The 22,577-nt window shown below is 36.5% G+C and overlaps 1 protein-coding gene across 1 annotated transcript in view; it reads left to right on the top strand.

Moving 5' to 3' along the window:
* The window catches only part of RELL1 (RELT like 1), a 57,340-nt gene that overhangs the window by 17,839 nt on the left and 16,924 nt on the right, over positions 1–22,577 (top strand). The window contains exons 2-5 of the mRNA XM_051964240.1: positions 7,480–7,677; positions 11,017–11,088; positions 17,005–17,062; positions 18,587–18,823. Coding sequence (XP_051820200.1) covers positions 7,480–7,677; positions 11,017–11,088; positions 17,005–17,062; positions 18,587–18,823 — 565 coding nt within the window. The remainder of the gene's footprint in view (positions 1–7,479; positions 7,678–11,016; positions 11,089–17,004; positions 17,063–18,586; positions 18,824–22,577) is intronic.

The raw sequence follows: 22,577 nt of genomic DNA, 5'->3' as shown, positions 1-22,577 counted from the left end.
TGAACATCACACGACTGAGACTTGAAGAGGTCCTTAGTCATCATCCTGGTTCTGGTTCTTAAAACAAAATACAAAGAAAGCATATTGTTATATCTTTAAGTAGGTCTTGTCCATAAGTCCCCAGCAGTCATGATAATATGGGGAGTTAGATGAGATCCAAGGCAGCAGTGGAATAGGATAAAAAAACACAAGGAATCCTGAGACATAGGTTTAATCCTGGCTTTGTTATGACCTTTGCCTATATAATTTTCTGATCAGCTCATTGAGAACACTCTGGGTCTCAGTTTGCTTATTTGTAAAGTAAAGATAATGTTTATCCTGCCTAATTCACAGGATTTTGTAAGGATCAAATGGAATAGTGGGAAGTGAAAAGGCTCACATTTTATATTCTGGGTATTAAGATTACCCTACATGGAGATGTTGCATCTTTGTGTAAATAGACTGGATGCTGACAGAACTCAAAGATATGTGCTTGAATTGGTAATAGTTTTCAGGAAGACTGCTATGTACCACAAACTTGAATTTGTCTCTGCAAAAGACTACGTGGTTGTACATGTGTCAAAATGTTCGTGTTTGAATAAGGAGTTTGAAAATAGCAAAATCAGATTAGAGCATTTTAGGTACAGTACAAGGAAAACCCATAGGTAGATGAGTTTCCTCTCCTCCAAATTAATTTACCCATGCAATATATATTTGTATAGCTCATAAATGCTGGTGTAGAATTCTCTGATCCATAAAGGAAGATGGTTGTTGAATCTTTTAAGTGTCTCTCAGTGGCTCGATTTAGGGTTTTCTCGACAAAAATACTGTACTGCTTTGCCATTTCCTTCTCCAGCTCATTTTACAGATGGGGAAATCGAGACAACAGGATTAAATGACTTGCTCAGGATCACACAGCTAATAAGTGTCTCACCTCAGATTCAAAGTCAGGAAGATGCTGTAGCACTTCATCCCCTATGCTACCTAGCCATCCAGGGGAGAACATTTTGGAATAAAAGAGAGGAAATGAAATTTTTGATATAAAAATTATTACAGATAACATTTTAAGTGAATACATAATCAATATAAAATTACATTGAAATGTATAAATTATATATATGTATAATAAATACATGCATATAAATATAATGTTTATATTTATCTTTTTAAGAGGGGAAAACACCTAACTAGGATCAGCATTTTCTTATATATTTAATGAACTGCTATTGAAATAGTAAAGTTTTCCACAATATCATTAGGGAAATTCTGGGATAGAACCCAACCTTAGTGTTGAAAAATACTTACCCAGGATATCTTTTCTCAATGATTTTATTTTTTTACTATCTCAAAAATTTCTATTGGAAATTCCCATCTGTTGTTGGTCTACCAAGTCTAAGCCAGGAAAAATGCTTTCTCTGGCAGGGGATAACTCTTCAGGTGATTTATAGGTTTTTTTTTCAATTTTAGTTCATAAATATTTCAACCATTGTTATAAAACTGGAGAACCAGCATGGTAAAGTAGAAAGGTTTACTTACTGCTATTCAGAAGACTAAGAGCACAATCAATCATTTTATATATAATCTGTATATACACATATAAATATATTTACATATATATATATATCTGCCTCCTTCTTTAGAATGCAAGATCATTGTACACAAGAACTGGTTCACTTTTGTCTTTGTATCACTAGCATTAGTGTCTAGCGAGCGCATGGTCGGTTTTTACTAAATGATGTTGATTTATTAATGTATGTCTTTGGGTGAGTAATTTTAATCTTTCTGGACCTAGATTTCCAGATCTTTAAATGCAAAAGAGAATTTAAGCCCCTGAAGCTCCTGGGTAGACACAGGGGAAAAAAAAAGAGCACTGAAATGATATTATCTCCAACTTTAAAATACAGTGTTCCCTACTATTTTCACTTCTTGATAGCTCTGATTTGTACATTATCTATAGGCTGGGTTTATATGGTCCCTTCTTCCCAAAAGATCTAAGTGCTCTTCAGCAAAGTTAAAGTTCTCAATTGAAATGAAATAAAGAATGAGGAAGAGAAGAGAGAGAATAATATTAGCTTCGTCCTCCTCGAGGTGATGATTTTTGTTAATCTGGTGGAGGTGAGCCAGGACTCACTGCCAGAATAATTGCTGAGGACAATGATGATTTTCAGTAACCTTCAAAGGAGGGGCAGGTGACATTTCTGGGATTTCCAGATGGTACCACCCTTGCTAGTCACACCTCTCTTATGCTAAGCTTCACTTCTATGAACACTCCCTCTGTGAGTTTCCAGGCATAGGGTATTTGTCATGTAGCTCACACCTCCTGCAGGTGTGATTTGAGAAGGCCAGGTGAGTAGCTAGGTCTTTACTGACTGCCCAGTAAAGGCAAAGGGCAACGGGGAAGCAAAGTGCACAGAGTGCCCAGTCTCAAATCAGGCCTCTCACACTTACTAGCTGTGCGAGCCTGGGCAATTTGCTTCATTTTTCTCATAAATGTGAAGGAGAAGGAAATGGCAAACTCCTCCAGAATTTTTATCCAGAAAACCCCAAATGGAGTCAAGAATCGGATGTGAACGAAATGACTAAACAATAACAACATACTAAAACCAAAGCATTGTGTCCAGGGAAGTGGGAATATATGAAAGAATCTGTTAAGAAATACCCCTTTGATATTCTAGCCCCGTTTTCTAGACACTAACTAAATTAGCTATTGACTGATTTCACGTTGTTGAATTCTGAGAATCTTCTCTAATGAGGAGGCCTTAGCTGCTTTCTAACTTCTATTTGAGCCTAAAATGGTACTTAGTATAGTTAAACAGATGCACATTAGTCATGGAAATTACTCGGTCATCCAATAGATCTCTAAAGAGTGTATACACTTAACTTTTTTAAAACTTGGACTTAATTTAGGATGAAAATTGTCTAAGTGTTCAGAAAACCAAGAAATAGTTTTAGTTTTTTTTTTTTTTTTGCCTTTACTTACTAGGATTGTTACTTTTAGAGACTAAATAAATGGAATGGTGTCTAGAATTCAGGATCTGGAACTGAGTTCAAATCCTGTCCCAGAAACTTAGTAGCTGTGTGATTCTGGGTATATCATTCAAATTGTCTCACAGCCTCAGTCCCTTCATCTGTAAAATGGGGATAATCATAGCACCTACATTCCAGGGTTGTTGTTCTAGATCAAATGATCTAGAATATGCAAACCTTAAAGCAATATATAAATGCTGCTTATTGTTATTATTATTAGAGATAGTATAGTATGTATAGCAATTAGAATCTGCAAGGTTTAGATTTGAGATAAATTTCTTTTAATCTCCCTAATGGGGATAATAATATCTGAGTATCTATTTCACACAGTTGTTGCAAGGACAAAATCAACATAATGATTCTAAAGCATTTTATAAATTTTAAAGCATTCTATAAAATCAATTATTCTTTTTAAGGAATAGCTAAGATTTAGTTAGCACTTCAAGGTTGCAAAATATTTGACATATGTTAAAAAATTTAATTTGTCTTAATTCTGTAAGGTAGGTTATTTTCCCCTTTACAAATAGGGAAACTGAGGCTAACATTGGTCAATTGAGGTTCCCACACAACAAGGAAATATCTGAATCAGGATTTGAACTCTGATTTTTTTCCGATGCCAAGTTCAATACTCATTCTGTGCCTCCTTGCTGTCTAGAGGGGCAGCTTTTGGGGGTTCCACTTTCATTAAGATTTCCCTCACTATTCTGATCTCTTCCCTCTCTAAACTTCTAGAGCATGTACACGGTTGTGTGTTTAGAGATTTCTATGATCTGTGCCTCAGCAGATGGTCCACATGAATTGTTATGGCCAAAAATAGTCATTTCCTGGTGGCTTACTTCTGATAATGGACCTCTTCACACTTATCCAGACAGACCTTCTGACAACACACACCTAGTCTGTCATTGGCCCTTTCTTGGGGTATTTCCAGCTTTGCAGGGTCTGTCAGAGCTTGTGCTTCGTTCTACCCGAAGGCATCACCTGGCCTTCAGGAACCCAGTGACCCCCATCGTTTCAAGATGGAACGTTGGAGTAGAACTCTCATTACAACCTGTCATAGTTTCTGATTGTTTGATAAATGTTAATCTTGTCTATGCAACTAAACTGTAAGTTGCTTGAGAGCAAGGAACGTTTCAGTTGAACATTTATTAACTACTTTTTAGGTTCAAGACTCTGTGCTAGGTAGGCTTTGGGGATCTAAAAATGAAACATGATAGACAGTCCTGCCCTCAACGAGCTTACGATCTACTACTTCAAGACCACAGTGTAAAATTGTCCTCCTAATGGATCCAGAAAATGTGTTGAATGATTGACTGTGTTCTCAGCCCAAGTAAACATTTCTCTCACAGTGTATTTGTATTTCAGAGACAAATGTAAATTACTTCTGATTAATGTATTGATTTTTGTAACATTTCATTAATGAATCATTACAATTATCAGAAGACAGTCTCTTTCATATCAGTTAGGATAATATGTATAAACTTAAATTATCCAGCTAAATGGAGGTAAGCTATGAGTACACTGACTACGAAGACCTTTCATTTGACTCATACATAGTACTCACCCAAGACCTAACCCTTGGCCAATTCCGGCTATTAGAGGTAGACAATCGAGTAGTTCTGCCCATAGAACTTCCAATTCAAATACTAGGAAAAACTCTTTTACTGATATTTTTTGTTGTTGTTACTTTTTTTTGTTTTTGTTTTTTTCTGAAGACCCATTCTACTGTTCTGTTTGGCCATCTAAACCCTGGAGAGTACTTGTAATGATTTGAACATCATTTTTAACTTACTTGTCCCGGCTGTTCCCAGGCAAAGTTTTAATGAATGTTTCCTGGTTCCTGAATGAATCCTTTTTGTATTCAGTTAAGTGATGTAAAACCATCTACCTCTAGATAATTTGTTTGTGTGCCCTCTTTCACTAAAAGCTGGAAGGGAGAAAATTATTAAAGGACTTAAAATTCAGAACAATATAAGAATCTATCTAGTGTCTCTAAGATTATTCTTCGTTTAATTGTCACATGTGTGCCATTTTCTATCAGCTTATCTAATTATCAGGGTCAATAGGAATGCCCGGTCTCTCCAATATATTACTTGCTTTCGTGTACCTTTTGATCCAAATGAACTTTCTTTCTTACTGTTCCTCATACATGTGATACCAAACCCCATTCCCATGTCTTTACATTCTAACTATTCTTGGAATATACTCCCTCTTCACCACTGCCTCTTAGACACCTACATTTGTTCAAGGCTCAGCCCAAGTGCCATTATGTGAAACATCTGATCCCTCTAGCCACTAGTGTTTGCTTTCCACCAAATTAACTTGTATCTGTTTTGTATTTACATGTCTCCTCCTGCTACAGTGTAAGGTTCTTGATCCCCCAAATTGTCTTTTATCTCCAAAATATAATTTGTGCTTAATAAATACTTCTGGGTTGATCGACCTTGTTAGCCATACACTGATGTCTTTTTCCTCTCCTGATATTTTTTGTTTTCACCTGTGGGTAGATATATATACATGCATATACATATTCACATATAGTTACCTACACATTTTCTTAATTTTTTTCTCTGAATCCACCTTTCTCTACCTCTCAGCAATATTGCCTCCCTTTTCAGCCCTAAAGTAAATCCATGTTGTTTTGGTCTTTTCTCTGATATTACTCTCCAGTGAAGGACTAGAGTTAAGTTTATCAAAAGTTAAGTTTAATTGATCATTCTACTTCCAGTCTCTCCTTTCTCTAATATAGCCTTCAAACAGCTGACAGTAGTTTTCCTAAAGAACAGGTTATTAAAAAAAAAAAAAAGAACAGGTTACATTACTCTCCTTACAGTATGGGTTAGTATGTTACTCTCCTGATAAATAATTTTTACTGACTCTCTTCTGCCTCTAGAGAAAAAAAAAAAGCTTATCTTAACAGTTAAATCCCTTTGCTATCTATCTTTCCTACTTTTTTCTGCATCAATTGCTTTCCTTAGTAATAAGAGGGGAAAATGTAGTAACTTGATACTGAGATTCCTCCTTAATTTTCTTTTCTTCCCCTATACTTTCCATCTCCCTAAGTGGGGAGAGAAGAGAAGAAAGAGTACTTAAATCACTCTAGTCCTCTCTTCTCTTTCATTCCTTATTTCTTTACCCTTACTGTTGGGGCACTCATCATTCATCTCTTTTCAATGAGAGCAGAGAGAAAACTAACCAAACAACCAATCTTATTTAACCCTCTTATTGTTTTCATCTGGATGAGAGGATGGTAAATGGGAAGAGAGAGAAGAAAGGGAATCAAAAGGATATATAGTGGAGATGCTACCTCCTCCCCACCTCAGATGCTTTTTATCATCCTCTTCTGCCTTCTTTTTTCCTATCTTAATTTTATTAGTAAATTGGTGTGGTGGATGGAGCACTGGAGTAAGAATTGAGACTTTAAAAAATATTTCCCCTTTTATGTATAAAGACAATTTTAACATTCATTTAAAATTTTTTTTGAGTTCCAAATTTTCTCCCCCATCCTACCTCCATCCTCCCTGAGACAATAAGCAATTTGATAGTGATTATACATGTCCAATTTCACCAACATATTTTTGGAGAACAACCTCCATGTAAATTAAAAACTACCTGAGAAATAATATGGTTCAGAGGGAGTCTAGATGGTTCTAGTGTTTAAACTCGCCGCAGGTGACATGGATTTGTGGTCTTCCCATCCTGATCCCCCTGCTGGATGCTTTCTGTCTTGTCGATGTCCTCATGGGATATAGTCAGGGTGGGATCAAGTACAATGGAAGCAGAACTTTCCTCATTCTGGACGCTGTACTTTTGTGAGGTGGAGCTTCAGATCATATTCCCATTTTTGGTCAACACATGCACACCTAAGTCCATTTAAGACTTCCCGATCATCAGGAGATCACTATATACTTCAACAACAATACTATATGATGATCAATTCTGATGAACGTGGCCATCTTTAGCAATGAGATGAACCAAAGCAGCTCTAATAGAGCAGTAATGAATTGAATCAACTACACCCAGCAAAAGAACTCTGGGAGATGACTATGAACCACTACATAGAATTCCCAATCCCTCTATTTTTGTCTGCCTGCATTTTTGATTTCCTTCACAGGCTAATAGTACGCTATTTCAGAGTCCGATTCTTTTTGTACAGCAAAATAACTGTTAGGACATGTATGCTTATATTATATTTAATTTATACTTTAACATACTTAACATGTATTGGTCAACCTGCCATCAAGGGGAGGAGTGGGGAGGAGGGGAAAAATTGGACAAAAGGTTTGGCAATTGTCAGTGCCGTAAAATTACCCATGCATATAACTTGTAAATAAAAAGCTATAAAAATAAAAATAAAAGACCTCCTGGTCATTTCCCTATAACCTGCTTTCTATTTGCTACCCTTGATGAAACAACAACAACAAAACTCAAGTTCAGGATTTCATGTTTATTCCTATTCATCTTAATCTTTTTTAGCTTCTTCCAGTGGAGGGACGACGCCATCTCCTACGAACAGTGGGAATGGTCACCCAGAATATGTTGCCATCGTACTAGTTCCAGTTTTCTTTATCATGGGACTTTTGGGAGTCTTTATATGCCATCTACTTAAGAAGAAGGGCTATCGGTGTACGACAGAAGCTGAACAAGATGCAGAGGAAAAGGTTGAAAAGATAGGTAAGCAACTCTGATTTTTTACAAGGAGGAATTCATCCTCACTCCCACCCCCAAGACAACTAACAACACATCCTTATTCCTTGCTCACTTACTCATTTTTAAAGGAATAAATGAAATCTGCTTGTGTAACTTCCACTCCATTGTTCCCAGCTCTGCCACCTGGGGCTAAGGGAACAAGTTTCTTTTCTCTTCCATGTGACAACTACAAATATTTGAAAACAACTGTTACATCCTTTCTGTGTTTTCTCTTTTCTGGGCTAACTATCCCCAGTTCTTCATTCAATACTCATGTGAATTCCCATCCTTTTTGACCTGTTAGAAAGACAACCTTGGGCCAGGAATATTTAGAACAGGAGTTCTTAATTTTGTGTTTGTGTTTGTTTGTGTTATAGACTCCTTTGGAGGAAACCTGGATCCCTTACTCAGATTAGATACCTAAGACAAAATATATTGGGATAATAAAGAAAGCCAAATTCATATTGAAATACAATTCTAAAATTTTTTTAAGAAAAGTTTACTAACTTAAGGTTAAGAAATCTTGATTTAGAGACTTATCAAAAAAAAAAAACCAACCCACCCCAAATCACTCTCACTTATATCTTAATTTCTCACTTGCTTCATGTGAGTATTTCATATTATTCCAATGCAGAAATGTACTTTTAAATGAATATCTGTATTAGTAAAAAGATCAAGGATGATATTTATGGACATCAACTCCATGGTTATTTTTTTTTTTTGTTTTGTTTTGTTTTGTTTGCTGTGAAATGATTTCAATTACAGATTCTTAAAAAGATGCAAACTTGGATGTAAATTTTTACAGTATTTGTATACAAGATAAGATTGTGAAATACTGAAAACCAGTAGAGATCCATATGTCTACAGAAATTTGGTGAATGAATAACCCCTTTAAAGGTCTTATTTTTTCCTCCTTTATAGCAGAAAGGCTAAACCTTTAGGGGAAGAATGTATCTTTCTGTAGTTCAGAATAGATATTGAAATCTGACTTTGAGGGTGAACAGAGACAGTCCCTTTCCTTGTTTTGGCAGAAGGAGCCCTTTGGCAGAAGTCATGGGTGAGCCAGTCGTTGGGAGGGGGCAGGCTAGCTCTTTCTTGGTCAGCTGACTGAGTTGTTATTTTTTTCCCACCCCCACTGCCCTTTAAAGGCTCACTGCATAATGAGTCATATGAAAAGTTATGAGCAAACCTCAGATAGTGTTTGTAAACAGAAAACCGCACTTCCTCTTAGCGAGCGAGCATCCCCTCTGCTGCTTAGTTGTGTGAGGATTTCTGTCCTGAAGTCTCTATTCTATGAAGCCTAATTTGTGCCTTTCCAGAAGGAGACAGCAGATGCACTCATTCATTCTTGGCAGATCCAAGGCAGAGAGGGTTTTGAGGTTTCTAAGATGCTGTCATTTGTTACGTGGGTCACTATTACAAATGAGTCCGAGTGATTTACAGGAGAGAGAAGCTCTTATTTTTGAAGGTGGAACAGAGCTGACGGCCAGCCGCTTCTCTCACCTTCCATAGCCTTGTGCATTGAATAGAATTCATACTTCCTTTACTTAGAGCTGAAAATGGACAGATACGTTTAAAAAAGAACATGGGAAATAATTTTGAGAATGGTGGCCAAATGAAAATTACAGTCATTTGGACAGTTTGGAGATGCTTTCAAATGGCTCCAAGAGTTTTTTGAGAACACAGTAGTCCAGAAATGATTTTTATCCAATTAGAAAACAAAAGAGTAACATGTGAATTGGAATAGTAAGCCCGGAATTGGAGTACAAAGCTAGATTATTTAATTAGCTTCCTTCCTTCCTTCCTTTCCCCTAAAGTCTAATGTGGAAATGGGGAGAATGATGCAACTTAAAAAAAATTGCTTAGAATAAATGCATGAAGGTATTGTTTTAAAAAGCCATTAGGAGATTTTGTAGTCAGTCAATCTAAAAACATTTATTGAGTATCTCTGAAGTGCCAAGCACTGTGTTTCAACCCCGGGGAAACAAAAGGACTTGTTCCCACTCCCAACAGCTGGACGTCTATGACTGGAAGGACTGAAATGTCCATTGGCTTTCTTGGACCTTTGGCCATTCCAAGTCAGAAGGTAGCTCTGAAACTATCAGCCTCTCATTTCATGGAGGGCACGTCTGAGGACCTAGGAGATATGGAAATGGGTCTGGAGAAGAAAGGGCCGTGAGGGGATTTTGGGGAAGAATCAAGAATCAAGAGGACATGTCATAGTCATAGAGCTTCAGCTGTTGGGGATGGGGACAAGGTCCTTGCACTCTGCCTTGGGGGCCCCTCATCCAGGACCCTCATCTCTGCCACAAAATGCAGAAAAACTATAGTAAAACTGGAGCTTACTGAGATGTGTGTGGACAGTCAGACATGTGGTTTAGGAAGTTCACTTTGTTGACAGCCAAGGCAAGGATGGAGTGCAGTGGGGAGAGATCTTTGGCAGCAGACTCACCAGCAGGCTGGATGTTCAGGTGTGGGGAGGTGAAGGCAGTGTCAGGGAGAGAAGGGGTTACAAGGGAGACATATTACTAAAGCCCTGGCAACAGATGGACTATGGGGGGTGAGTGTACAGCTGAAGGGTTTTCAGTGACACATCTTAGGTGATGGGGATCTAGGTGGTTCATTGGATAGAGCACTGTACCCGGAGGAAGACAAGTTCCAATTCAAGGTACAGTGGCTTTGTAATTCTGATTGAGTTACTTAAGTTTGCCTCAGTTTCCTCATCTGTAAAGTGATTTTAATAATAACACACACATCCTGGGGTCATTGTGAGGATAAATGAAATAGTAATCATAAAGTGCTTAGCAAAGCATATGGTACATAGTTTGTGCCATAGATTTGTTGTTTTATTGTTATTATTATTGAGTGGATGGTGGTACCAATAGGGAAGGCAAAAGAAGAGAGGGTTTGGGTAGAAAGATAATGAATTCAGTTTGGGACATGTTGAGTTCTCAGGGTGTCTTTGGGACATCTCGTTTAAGATACCCAAAGGTAGTTTGTACATGTAAAACTTTTTTCAATATGGCACATTTTAAAATATGGATAAGCAGTTAAAGAGAAATTCAGAAACAAATAGTGATAATTATTTTATTTTATTACAGAATAATCTGAGGAACTAGCTGAATACCACATTCCTGACAAATCCAAGACAAATTTAAAAATTCATTCTCTCTCTCTCACCACTTTATTTATTCCATTGGGTACCCCCTTGACTTTTTTCAATGGATCTTTTTAATCCTTCAGTTTAAGAGTGAATTTAAGAAATTTCAGAATGGTAGAGAGTGTAGATGGTTTGCTAAAATGTCATTTCCTTTTTTTTTTCAGAATTGAATGACAGCATAAATGAGAATAGTGATACTGTTGGACAAATTGTCCATTACATCATGAAAAATGAAGGTATGCTAATTTTAATAACATAATAATATATTTGATAATATGCTAATAGTATTTAAAACCTCTGATAGTATAAAAAATCTTCAGAACAAATTTTTAATGAGGGCTAAACTTGTGAATACTTTGGTAATATTAATACCAATTGAAGTAGCAACTACATAGTCAGCCTTTTTTCTTTTTTGGGGGGGTAAAGATAACAATTGATTTAATTTACTTTATGAGGGAGTGAACCATTTCACATAATGAAATATTCAGTTAACCAAAGCTTCTGTTTATAAGCACCAAAAGTTCTGGGGGAGAAATGTGAGCATTTTGGATTGAAATATTTTAAATTGGATCTTACCTTTCCTCTACCTTCCTAAGCTTTTATTATAATAAAACTAAGATAACATGGTTACTAAACAATAATTTGCATAATAGAATTTAAAAAGTATATAGAACTTAGAAAAAGTAAAAATGCTTGTTCCAACACTGCCATTATTATTATTTTTATTGAGAGGGAATGTGGTATAGTGGAAGGATGTTGGAAGCATTAGTGATATGAGCCTATAATAACAGTAGCCCATAGTATTCATGGTTAGAAATTGTTTTAATCTGTATTGCTGTGTTATTCTCACACTAGCCTGTTGGGAAAGTAGGACACCTATTCTTCACATTTTATAGATTAGGATTCTCAGTCTCAGAGAAATTATCTTGCCCCAAATCATATCACTTAATGGGTGTTGCCTGTTATGTGCCAGGAACTGTGCTAGTGCTGGGAATATAAAGACTGATTCCAAGTTGAGTTTTTTCCTACTCTAGCAGGCTGGGGCAATCAGATGTGGGATAGTGTGCTAGCCCTGTACTCAAGAGGATTAGAGTTCAAATATCACCTCAGACTGTGGGAACTGAGTGTGGAACCAAATGTAGCATTCTCACTCTGTTGGGATTTGCTTGCATTATGTTTTCTTTCTCAGCTTTTCTTTTTCTTCTGTCTTGATCTGATTTGGGGAGGGGAAAATTTGGAACAGAAGGTTTTGCAAGGGTCATTATTGAGAAAATCACCCATGTATATGCTTTGTGAATAAAAAGCTTTAATAAAAAACAAAAACAAATATCACCTCAGACACTTTCTAGCTTTGTGACACTAGCCAAGGCTTTATTTACCTCTGTTTCCTAAAATGAACCAGAGAAGGAAAAGGCAAACCTCTCCAGTATCTTTGTTAAGAAAACCCCAAATGAAATCATGAAGATTGAAAAACAAGTGAACCAAAAAACAAAGTCTGTCTTAATTATCACACATGAATCCTGACTTAATCTTTTCTTGTTTATATAGGGATTAAATGGATTATGTACATTAGTGATGTTCTTAGGGTCTCCTGCTGTCTTGGTACGGAAATAGTCCCAGAATACTGTGCTTTTAGGATTCTTGGATTTACTTTTGATAATTTTTTTCTCTGTCTTCTTTTGCTGTCACTTCTCATGGTTATAACTGGGTCATTCTTTAGCTGATATCCTTCCCCAGTTTCATTCTAATTGACTTTTTCCAAGCCACCTTATCTTGCCATCCTAAGCCTTATCATCACCAAATATTGCTGCTGTGTACAAATACACAAGGTTCCCTTGATATTGAAAAAGTTTACTTTTCTGTTGCCTGAAAGTCTACCCAATAAATCCAATGCAATTTACACATAGGAAATATCCATCACTGTCCTAACACCCTCATTTTATAGAAAATTCCCATAAGTTGCTTATCTGCTTATCTCCAGCCCACAGTAGCTTCTATTTTGAAATCAAGCTCCTTTCTGACTTCACGGAAAAATATTTTTTTGTGTGTGTGCTTTTTTTTTTTCTTAATCACATGATCAACTTGATTTCTTTTCATACTTACTATTTTATTTTTTTCCAATTACATGTAAAGATAATTTTCAGCATTCATTTTTGTAAGATTTTGACTTTCAAATTTTTCTCTTCCTCCCTTCCTTTCCTCTTCCCAAGACAGACAATCTGGTATAGGCTATACAAGTGTAATCACGCTAAACGTATTTCTGCACTAATCATGTTGTGAGAGAATCAGAAAAGGGAAAAACCACAAGAAAGAAAAAACAAACAAATAAAAGTGAAAATAGTATGCTTCGGTCTGCATTTAGACTCTGTAGTTCTTTTTCTGGATGCACGTAGCATTTTCCATCACTAGTCTTTTGGAATTGTCTTGGATCATTGTATTTCTGAGAAGAGCTAAGTCTATCATGATTGATCACTGCACAACAACAATACTGCTGAGAGTTATTCTCTTGGTTCTGCTCACTTCACTGAACATCAGTTCTCCTAAGTCTTGCCAGGTTTTTCTGGAATCCACTTGCTCATCATTTTGTAGAGAACAATAGTAGGGAAAATATCTTTATCTTACAACTGACTCTGTCAATCTAACTGATGGTAATATCAACTTTTTATTGATATTCGTCTTTGTTCTTTTCCCTGAAATCTTTTTTGTATCACTGGTGGAATGAAGGTTAAATTTTGATACTAATGTACTTTTAATGATGTTCTTATTCATATATTAATCACATCCTGGCTGTTGCAACTCAATTTTGATTTGTCCGGGCAAGCTGTCTTTTATGGGATAGATTTTAACAGCTGCTCCACAAAGCATTAATCTCTTATAATTCCTTGGGCTTTGACTAAACACAATACCACCTCACTCCCCAGTTGTTATTAGAATTGTCGCCTCTTGGGTTCTGCTGCTAATTTCCTTTCCTGGTAGGAAGACCAGGAAATGGCTATTGCTGCTGGAGCTTGGGTATGCTAAGGGACTTGGATTGTCTGCCAAGGTAGAAGGTGCCAAGGTAGAGATGCAAATACTCAGCTGGCAGTCCCTGATTATTTACAAAGGGAAAGGGACTTTCTAGGCAGCTTCTGCTTAGGGGTTCAGAATTTTAAATTCAGGTTACAAATTAGTAGAATAAAAAGAGAGCCAGATTTGGAGCCAAGAAGGCCTGATTCAGGTCTAATCCAGTTTCTGATTCATGGTGACTGTATGACCCTGGGAAAATTATTTAATTTCTCAGTGCTTTAGGCAATTATTTTAAAGATCATGAATTGCAGAGAATGTATGTGCTCACTTGCATTAGTAGAGGGATTTTTCTCTCTTAGACATTTCCTATATTAATGAAATCACTGGACTAAACTCTGTCACAAAGGAGAAACTTTCTAAATAGTTATGTAATTGGGTAGCTCTTTCAAAAGGTTATCAAGATGATTGTTTCTAATAATGTAACTAAGGTTCCCGTGACTCATTATGCATAGGTATGTAGAGACTTGAGTAACTGGACTTTTGAGGAAAGGTTATGAAAGAGGATAGAAATTTTGCCTCTTGACTGAATGACTTGGGGGAAAAGTACTGGCGATAGCTTCAGTTTTCTCCCCTCAGATACAGATGAGTGTTATTCAGGGAAAGGTAGACGGAAGTCGGGGGAGGAAGGGCATTTTCCTGGAAATTTCTTCTAATTGAAGGTTTTTTTCAGGCCTTCAAATTCCATTCTTTCATCCATTTCCTGTATGCTCCAGTTAGCAAAGGAATAATGATTTAAAGGAAGTCAGTTTACAGACGATCATCAGCTATAAGTAAGTTCTTTTGGAAACGGAGGAAATGTAGCAAATAGAAATGTCTGAGGAGATTAATTAGTGTGTTGTTTAAGGTATTGATGTTTATGATAGTAAGCAAAGCATTTATGTTGAATTTTTCTCATTCAAGGTAACCGGTACAACTTTCTGAAGGTTTCCCATGCTAGATTTAGCAAAGGCATTTCTAGAAGCTTTGGGTATTTTGTTATATTGCACAGAGCAGGGCTTTTTAGCTTTTGCATATCATGGACCTCTTTGGTAGTCTGACCCTTTTCAGTGTATAAAATAAAATCCATAAGATCACAAAGAAAATCAGTTTTATGAAATAGCTATCAAAATATATTTTTAAATGTTTTTGGATCATTTCAAGAGCTCTGGTATAGAGATTCTAGCTGTAGGACTGATGGACATTTGGGTTCTAAGGTAGAGAATAGAAAAAGCTTTGTTTGCTTCCCTGAAAAGAATAACAACTGCCTTTGATAGCATGTAGGGCCCTCTCTTTTTTGGAACTGCTTTCAGGACAAAAAAGTAGAATATTTAGCAGGAATTTCTGGCAAATTGTGGGAATTCAGACCATTATAATATATATAAACTAAGAGGTTCACAAAAGTAGAAATTATAAATGTGAAAAAAATTTTAGAGGCAGTGTGGTGTAGTGGATGAAATTTTAAACTTGAAAACAGGAAAATCTACCTTCTCTTTGTATAAGCTGTGTGACTTTGGCTTTTTGACCCTTGGTTTTCTCATCAGTAAAAGGGAATTGATATAGCTTTATCATTAACATGGTAATGCAAGGAAATAATCTTCTTTAAATTAAAAACAAACACACACAATTTTACTTTATTTCCATTTCCGCATTCTTTCCTCATTTTCTCTCCCCTAATCTCTAACCATTGAGGAGGCAAGAAAAATAAAATCCATTATAAATATGTAAAATTAAGCAAAATAAATTCCAATTTAGTCATGTCCAAGAAAGGAAAGGAAGGCAGAAAAATATGCTTCAATCTGTACTCTTGGGTTCACCAGCTATTTTTAGAGAGAACATTTTTTTATGAGTTTTTTTGGAATTATGGTTTGTCATTGTGTTGATCAAAATATTTAATGTGGTCTTAATTTAAATACAATAAAATATCAATAAATATAACTCACATAGATAAAACCTTTTTGAGAGTTCTCAGAAAATTTTAAGAGTACAAAGGAATCTTGACTCCCACAAGTTTGAGAAGCTTTCTGTGTTCTAGAAGCAAAAAGGAGTTGCTGAAGCTTCTTGAGTAGGGGAGTGACATGATTAGATCTGTACTTTTGGAAGGTTTATTTAGCAGTAGTATGGAGTATTTATTAGAGAAGGAAAAATTGGAAGCAGAGAGACTATTAAGAAGGCTGTATTACAGTAATCTAGATAAGAAATGATAAAGAACTGAACTAAGATGGTGGCTATAGACATGTAGAGAAGAAAAGAGATTTGAGACATGTTAGGAGATAAAATTGGTAAGGATTTGGCAACTGATTAGATATGGGGAAATGAGAAAGTAAAGCAATGAAGATACACTTTGTAAACTTGAATGACTGGGCTTTACACACATGGCTAGGGAGTAAGACATGGATGGTGATCCACCAAAGTGGATGAGGAGGGCTCAGACAGGGAAAACAATGAAAAGGTGTCATGGAATTCAAAGAGGAGAATATAGATAGAAAATGGAGTGGGCAATAGTATTGGGACCTCAGGAATGAGGATTCAGGAAAGGCTATTGGACTTAACCATTAACTTTGGGCATAACCGTTTCAATTGAATATCGAATATAGAAGTCACATTACAAGGGATTTAGTAATGAGTGAGATGTGAGGGATTGGAGGCAATAAATGCAGATGACTTCTAGGAATTGGGCAGTGAGATAGAAAGCAAGATGGAGGAAGATAGCTGGAGAAGATGGCAGGGGGTCAAAAATAGCAAGAAATGGGCGTGTTTATAGACAGTGGGGAAGAATCTTCATCTGTTTAATGGATATTAATCCTTGAACATGAAGGACAAATGTTGATGTGTTCTTATTTTTTTTTAAATCAACAGGAAATATATTTCTCTTTAGGCTAGATACTCTTTGCTTGCTATTAACTTGTCATGTAATTTTTGAAGGCTTTGTTGGCCAAATCTGCTAATTACTTGCTTTGTAACCTTTTGAAAATCAGAGTTTAATCTTTCATCTGTAAGACTAGGAGGCTGGATCAGAACATCCATAAAATTCTCTCTAGATCTATAATTATATGATTGAGCATTTCATACAGTCAAATATAATTACCATTCTATTTTTTTTTTGGTAGCAAATGCTGATGTTTTAAAGGCCATGGTGGCAGATAACAGCGTATGTGATCCTGAAAGGTGAGACCTTTTTTTTTCTTTAAAGGAAGTCTTTTCATTTAATTGCTCAAATTTAATGACTCAAAGTTTGCTATTTTTCTTCTGCAATGGTTTTTATCTCAAGTATTGTTCATAGATGGTATAAAGATAGTCATTAATGTGTCTATTTAGGAGATTTTTATTACATGTGAAACATTACTTCAATAACATTCATTCTAGACTGTGGCTTTTGAATATTATGTCTCTGAATAAATTAGCCTGAGATAATTGAGCATAGGATTTTTACAGAAATTGCTAAAAATCTATGTGTGATATTTTTACTATCATTTTCTCCAGAAGATGGCTATTAAAAACATCTCTTTAAAGAAAATAGCACTTGAAATTCAAATGGGCAGTAAAAATATAACTCAGATAAAAGTCATATAGCAAGTTTTCTTATGTATGTGTGTAAAAGAGAAAGAGAAAGAGAGCCGGAGAGAAAACCGGAGAAAGAGACAGAGACAGGTGTGTGTGTATACACATCCCAAGCTGATATACATATGTTTGTCACCATTATGACCTTTCCTTTCTTAAGACTTAAGTGAAATGCTGTAACAACTCTTTCCCCAAATCTCCTTCCATCCTTCTTAGTAAGAGTTAACTGATAAGTGGCAACCTCCCTTATTTGTGAGGATTGGCTCACGGTAATGTGTCTAATGACAATTAACCCAGAAGAAAATGGCACATCAGTTAGAAAGATTGCCAAGTCCTTCTAATTTACTTATGTTGAGGGATATGGAGAGGATAACAAACCAGCAAGATTTCCATGAGGTCAGGATGAATAAGTTCCTTCTCCTTTTTGCTACACATTTATTGCTGCAGGATTGGATGCTTAATTTTGGAACTTTATTTTTTCTCAGAAAAAAAAAAGTAAGGAAGGAAAGGAGGAGGAAGGAGAGGAAGAAAGAAGAGAATAAGGAAAGAGAGAGAGGAAGAGAGAGAGGAAAGAAGGAAAAGAGGGAGGAAGGAAGACAGGAAAGGAAGGAAGGAAGGGAGAGAGAGAGGAAAGAAAGGAGAGAAGGAGGGAAGGAAGAAGGAAGAAGAAAGGAGGAAAGAAAAAGGAAAGAAGGAAGGAAGGAAGGAAAGAAGTCCAGTCCTCTCTTAAGACATCAAATTAAGATTTGATTTTGTCTAGTCCTGAGGGCACATGTTTTTAGGTATCTATGCTCAAGTTAAAGCAAAAACTGAACGGTGAGTGAGAAATAGTATCCTATAGATTCCACCAGTGAGTGTATTAAAAATAGAGAAAGAAAACTACCCTTTCAAGTTAAGCAGAATATCATCAAGTGAGCCAATTTTTAAATTTTCAAATGATTTCATGATAACATGTTAGATTCTGTGAGGGAGAAAAAATGAAATGTGAACGAATGTGTATTGAAACTCTTGTGCTTAAAGTACAATTTATAAAGCATGTTTAGATCACTGAGGTGGGCTTTTTTTTTATTTGTGTGTAAATCTGCTGCTGAACTGACATGAGATTTTTCCCAATTTGATTTCCCCTGCCAGTCCTCTGACTCCCAGTACTCCGGGCAGCCCTCCAGTGAGTCCGGGCCCCTTGTCCCCAGGCGGTACTCCAGGGAAGCATATGTGTGGCCACCATCTCCACACCGTCGGAGGAGCAGTAGAAAGAGATGTATGTCAGCGCTGCAGACATAAGCGGTGGCACTTCATAAAACCAAGCAGCAAATCTAAAGAAGGAAGAAGCCGGCGACAAGGAGAAGTGACGGTTCTGTCTGTTGGCAGGCAAGAGGCGTCTCCTATCTTTTACTTCTGATTTTGATCATTTGACACTGGCTTGTAGTTAGGAATCTGCCACAACCCTTCGTCATCCATACTGTGTGCTTGTCCATGCTTTTGACGATTTCTTTTTCCTGCTCTCCAACCTCTTACAATAATGAAAAACTCCATCTTGGCAGTAAAAAGGCTGGTAGAAGGTAGCCACCAAAGGACTCCCCTTTAGGACAAGCTTGAGGCTCCGGGTTGGGACTCTGGGCGGGAATTTTACATTTCACTAGAGCAGGTGGCTCGATACTGTCATCATCAGCCCATGTGAATTCATTGCTTACTTTTCCATATTGTAAGATTGAAATTCCTTATGTTCAGTGATATTTGGCTCTGATGTTAGCCTGCTGCTAGAAAAGAGAGATATTTGAATAGCATTTGGGGATTTTTTTCACCACCTTGCAATTTAACAATTGCAATTCAGCAAAGAAAAGGCAACGAAAGGTGCTCTGAAATGGTGAGCCCTTCGAGTTCTTAATAAGATGTGCTATAAAAGGGCTTTTTCACTCAAAAGCTTGATTTTGAGAGAAGCAAAGGAGGTTAAGGTTTCTGTATTTGATGGCAAAATTTAACGTCAACTAGGTAGCCATTCATTCCTGATCTGAGCATTTCTGGTTCAAGGCAATTGTACGATTCAAGTCGTTCCTATTTGTTGGCTTCAGTGTCGATAATAAAAGCTAACTCATGACCTAAAGGCCCCTGAACATCTGTCAGAAAGATGAAAACTGAACTGAAATCTCAAATCCTCATGAAATATAAAGAAGAAAGTTCAAAGGACTCTGGGATGGGAAGCCGGATCAAGGTCACTTTTGTACTGTAACACCCTGGGTAGCACTCAAAGGCACAGGAAGCTTGAAAGGTGTTTAAAAATAATTCGAGGTAGGGGATATTCAGGCCTGTCGGGGAGATAAATTCTTGAGTGTTAAACACAAAATGCTTAAATTTATTTCAGCTTTGATTTTAAAAATGTTTTATTGTAGAATTTGATACTCTACCAGCATAAGATGATTATGATATATGCTATCCCATGATAATTGTATTAGGTGTCAAAGGAAATGTCCTTATCAATGAGGAAATCATTAAGGAGATGGTGTTTGATGTGTAGAAATTCGGTAGATTGAAGTTGGACAGGATGTTTGTAAACAAAAATACAGATGTGAGTATAGCAATTATCTTTCTGTACTGCCCAGCAAATTATTGTACAAATTACTACATATAATCAGGCACTTGTAAAAGAAGCATTTCCGATATGAGGGAAAGGAGATTCCCACTAGGCAACGGCTTGCACTTCACCACTCCCATTACCCTGTGTGTGGTAAGGACATGAAGTGTAATGGGAGGTACTTTGAGCTGTATTTCAAGAGTTGGAAAAAGGAAAATCAGCCCCAAACTGATTGATGGAAGAGAATGGGACCAGTGAAATATGAAGGGTTTAAACATGGAAAATGGTATTATCTTAAGTGTTCACCAGTTTCAGCTGGCTTATATGGACCCCTTTATTTTCCCTGGGGATTTCTTTTATGAGATTTCTAAATTCTGTTTTTTTTTTTTTCAATTTCCCATCCTCTCTCTCTCTCTGTCTCGTTCTCTTTCCCTCTCTTTCTTCCATAAGACATATTTTTAAATATTAGAATGCTCACTAGTCCAAAATGTCAATTGACTTTTTGTACAGTCATCTTGTTAATTTTGTTGTTATTCAATTGCTTTTCAGTTGTGTCCAAGTCTGCTTGACCCCATTTGGGGTTTTCTTGGCAAAGATATGGACTGGTTTGCCATTTCCTTCTCTACATCATTGTACAGATTTACAGATTTTACAAAAGGGTTTTATGACTTGTTCAAGGTAACCCTCTGAGGCTGGATTTGAACTCAGGGAAATGAGTGTTCTTCCCTCCAAATCTGGCACTCTGTGTACTGTCCCACCCTCGTTGTTCTGGTAGTTTTATGCAGGAGCTCTCTTCCCAAGGTCCTCTTCATCTCATTGGACTGACTCTTTGTGGCCCATAGAGAGACAATTTTAGAGCTGTCTGCTGCAGAGGTACGGTGGCTTTTGTTAAACCCTCCTATTCATGAACATGTCATATGTGATAGAAACCTGTAGCTTTTGCAGAGACAATGCCTTTTATTTACTTAAAAAAAATAATCTTAGGATATGATGAAAGGTAAAACTTCTATATACTAGAGAGACCACATTCCTTCAAGTGCCCCAACTCAGAGCTCAGGGGACCCTCTGATGTTGGGACTGAGCTTTTAAGTCTTGTTACTTTGTGGTGCTCTCGTGGTCAGCCATACACAAAAAGCCAATCATTTGACCCACAGAGAAAATTGTTTGCAACAGCTTTTTCTCATTCTTCCTCAAAGTATAAGTGAAAATTTCATTTTGGATGGAGAGAGTTCAGGTCAAAGAATATTTTAGAAAGGTAAAAGTACAATTAGTTCGGGAAAGGGCTATGAAAGATTGTATGTAGCTTTATATCATAAATTATTTTATATAAGATATATAGTTAATACTATATAATTTAAATTATATTACTTTAAAATTATACATTAAAATTACAAAAAAATCACAAAATTTAGTATTTACTAATACATACTTTAAAATTGTATGAAGTGATGATTATATTCATATATATGATTAAAATGATATAATAATTATATTAATATAAAATAGCATATGGGCAGCTAGGTGGTACAATAAATACCTCAATCAAGATTGAGGAAGACCTCTTTCTGAATTCAAATCTGGCCTTAGACACTTCCTAGGTGTGTGAACCTGGGCAAATCACTTAACCCTGTTTGCCTCAGTTCTTCCATCTATAAAATGAGCAGGAGAAGGAAATGGCAACTTACTTTAGTTTTCTTTGCCAAGAAAACCCAAATCGGTTAATGAAAAGTCAGATAGGATTGAAAAACAACTGAGAGATAACAAATATAGCATATGTCATAGTAATATTAATAATACTGTAATGTAATAACATAAATGATGTTACATATTTAAACTCCCTCCTTAATCTTCTGTTATTCCCCCTTAAAGAATATTGATCTAATTCAATATCCTTCCATAATTTAAAACAACCATCACCACAACACACCTCTGACTAAAATTGAGGTTTGGATGGACATCAGTTGTACCACTTTCTCTAGAATCCAGCTAGTAGGCAACCAGCATTTTATTAAGCACTTACTACAAATAAAAACAAAAAAGGTTTTTTCCTTAAAAGAGCTTATGTTCTAATGAGGAAGACTCATCAAAGGAAATGGGGGATAGGAATGGAGAAGATACCCTCATAGGTCATGGTAGCAAAGTCAGAGCATCTAAAAGCATAGCTAGACAGAGAATGAAATATGACTGGCCTGGGTCTGTCCCAGAATGGTGGCCCTGATGAAGAAGTCCCTGAAGAAGAGGGCTGACATGGTGGAGAGAAGTTCCTGGTTAACAAGAGCCCTGGCACTGAGGAACATCCCAGGGAGAGAAGGCAACTGAGTTGTGGTGTTAAAGTGTAGAATAAGAAATATAACTGGGAGGGGAAGGAAGATTGGGAATGTCTTAAATACTAAACACTTTTTATCAGTTTGGTTTCATACTTAAAGATTCAGTACTGAATTAAGTACTTAAAAAATGAGTCACCTGCAGACTTGCTGCTTATTAATATGTGGAGAATATTCACAAAGGATAATGTGGTCCCTGCAAGATTCAGGCTGGGATGTTTCAGGGACT

Source organism: Antechinus flavipes, chromosome 6 (genome assembly GCF_016432865.1).
Source record: "Antechinus flavipes isolate AdamAnt ecotype Samford, QLD, Australia chromosome 6, AdamAnt_v2, whole genome shotgun sequence".
In the NCBI taxonomy this organism is placed as follows: Eukaryota; Metazoa; Chordata; class Mammalia; order Dasyuromorphia; family Dasyuridae; genus Antechinus; species Antechinus flavipes.
This window is presented reverse-complemented; position numbering and strand designations above follow the sequence as displayed.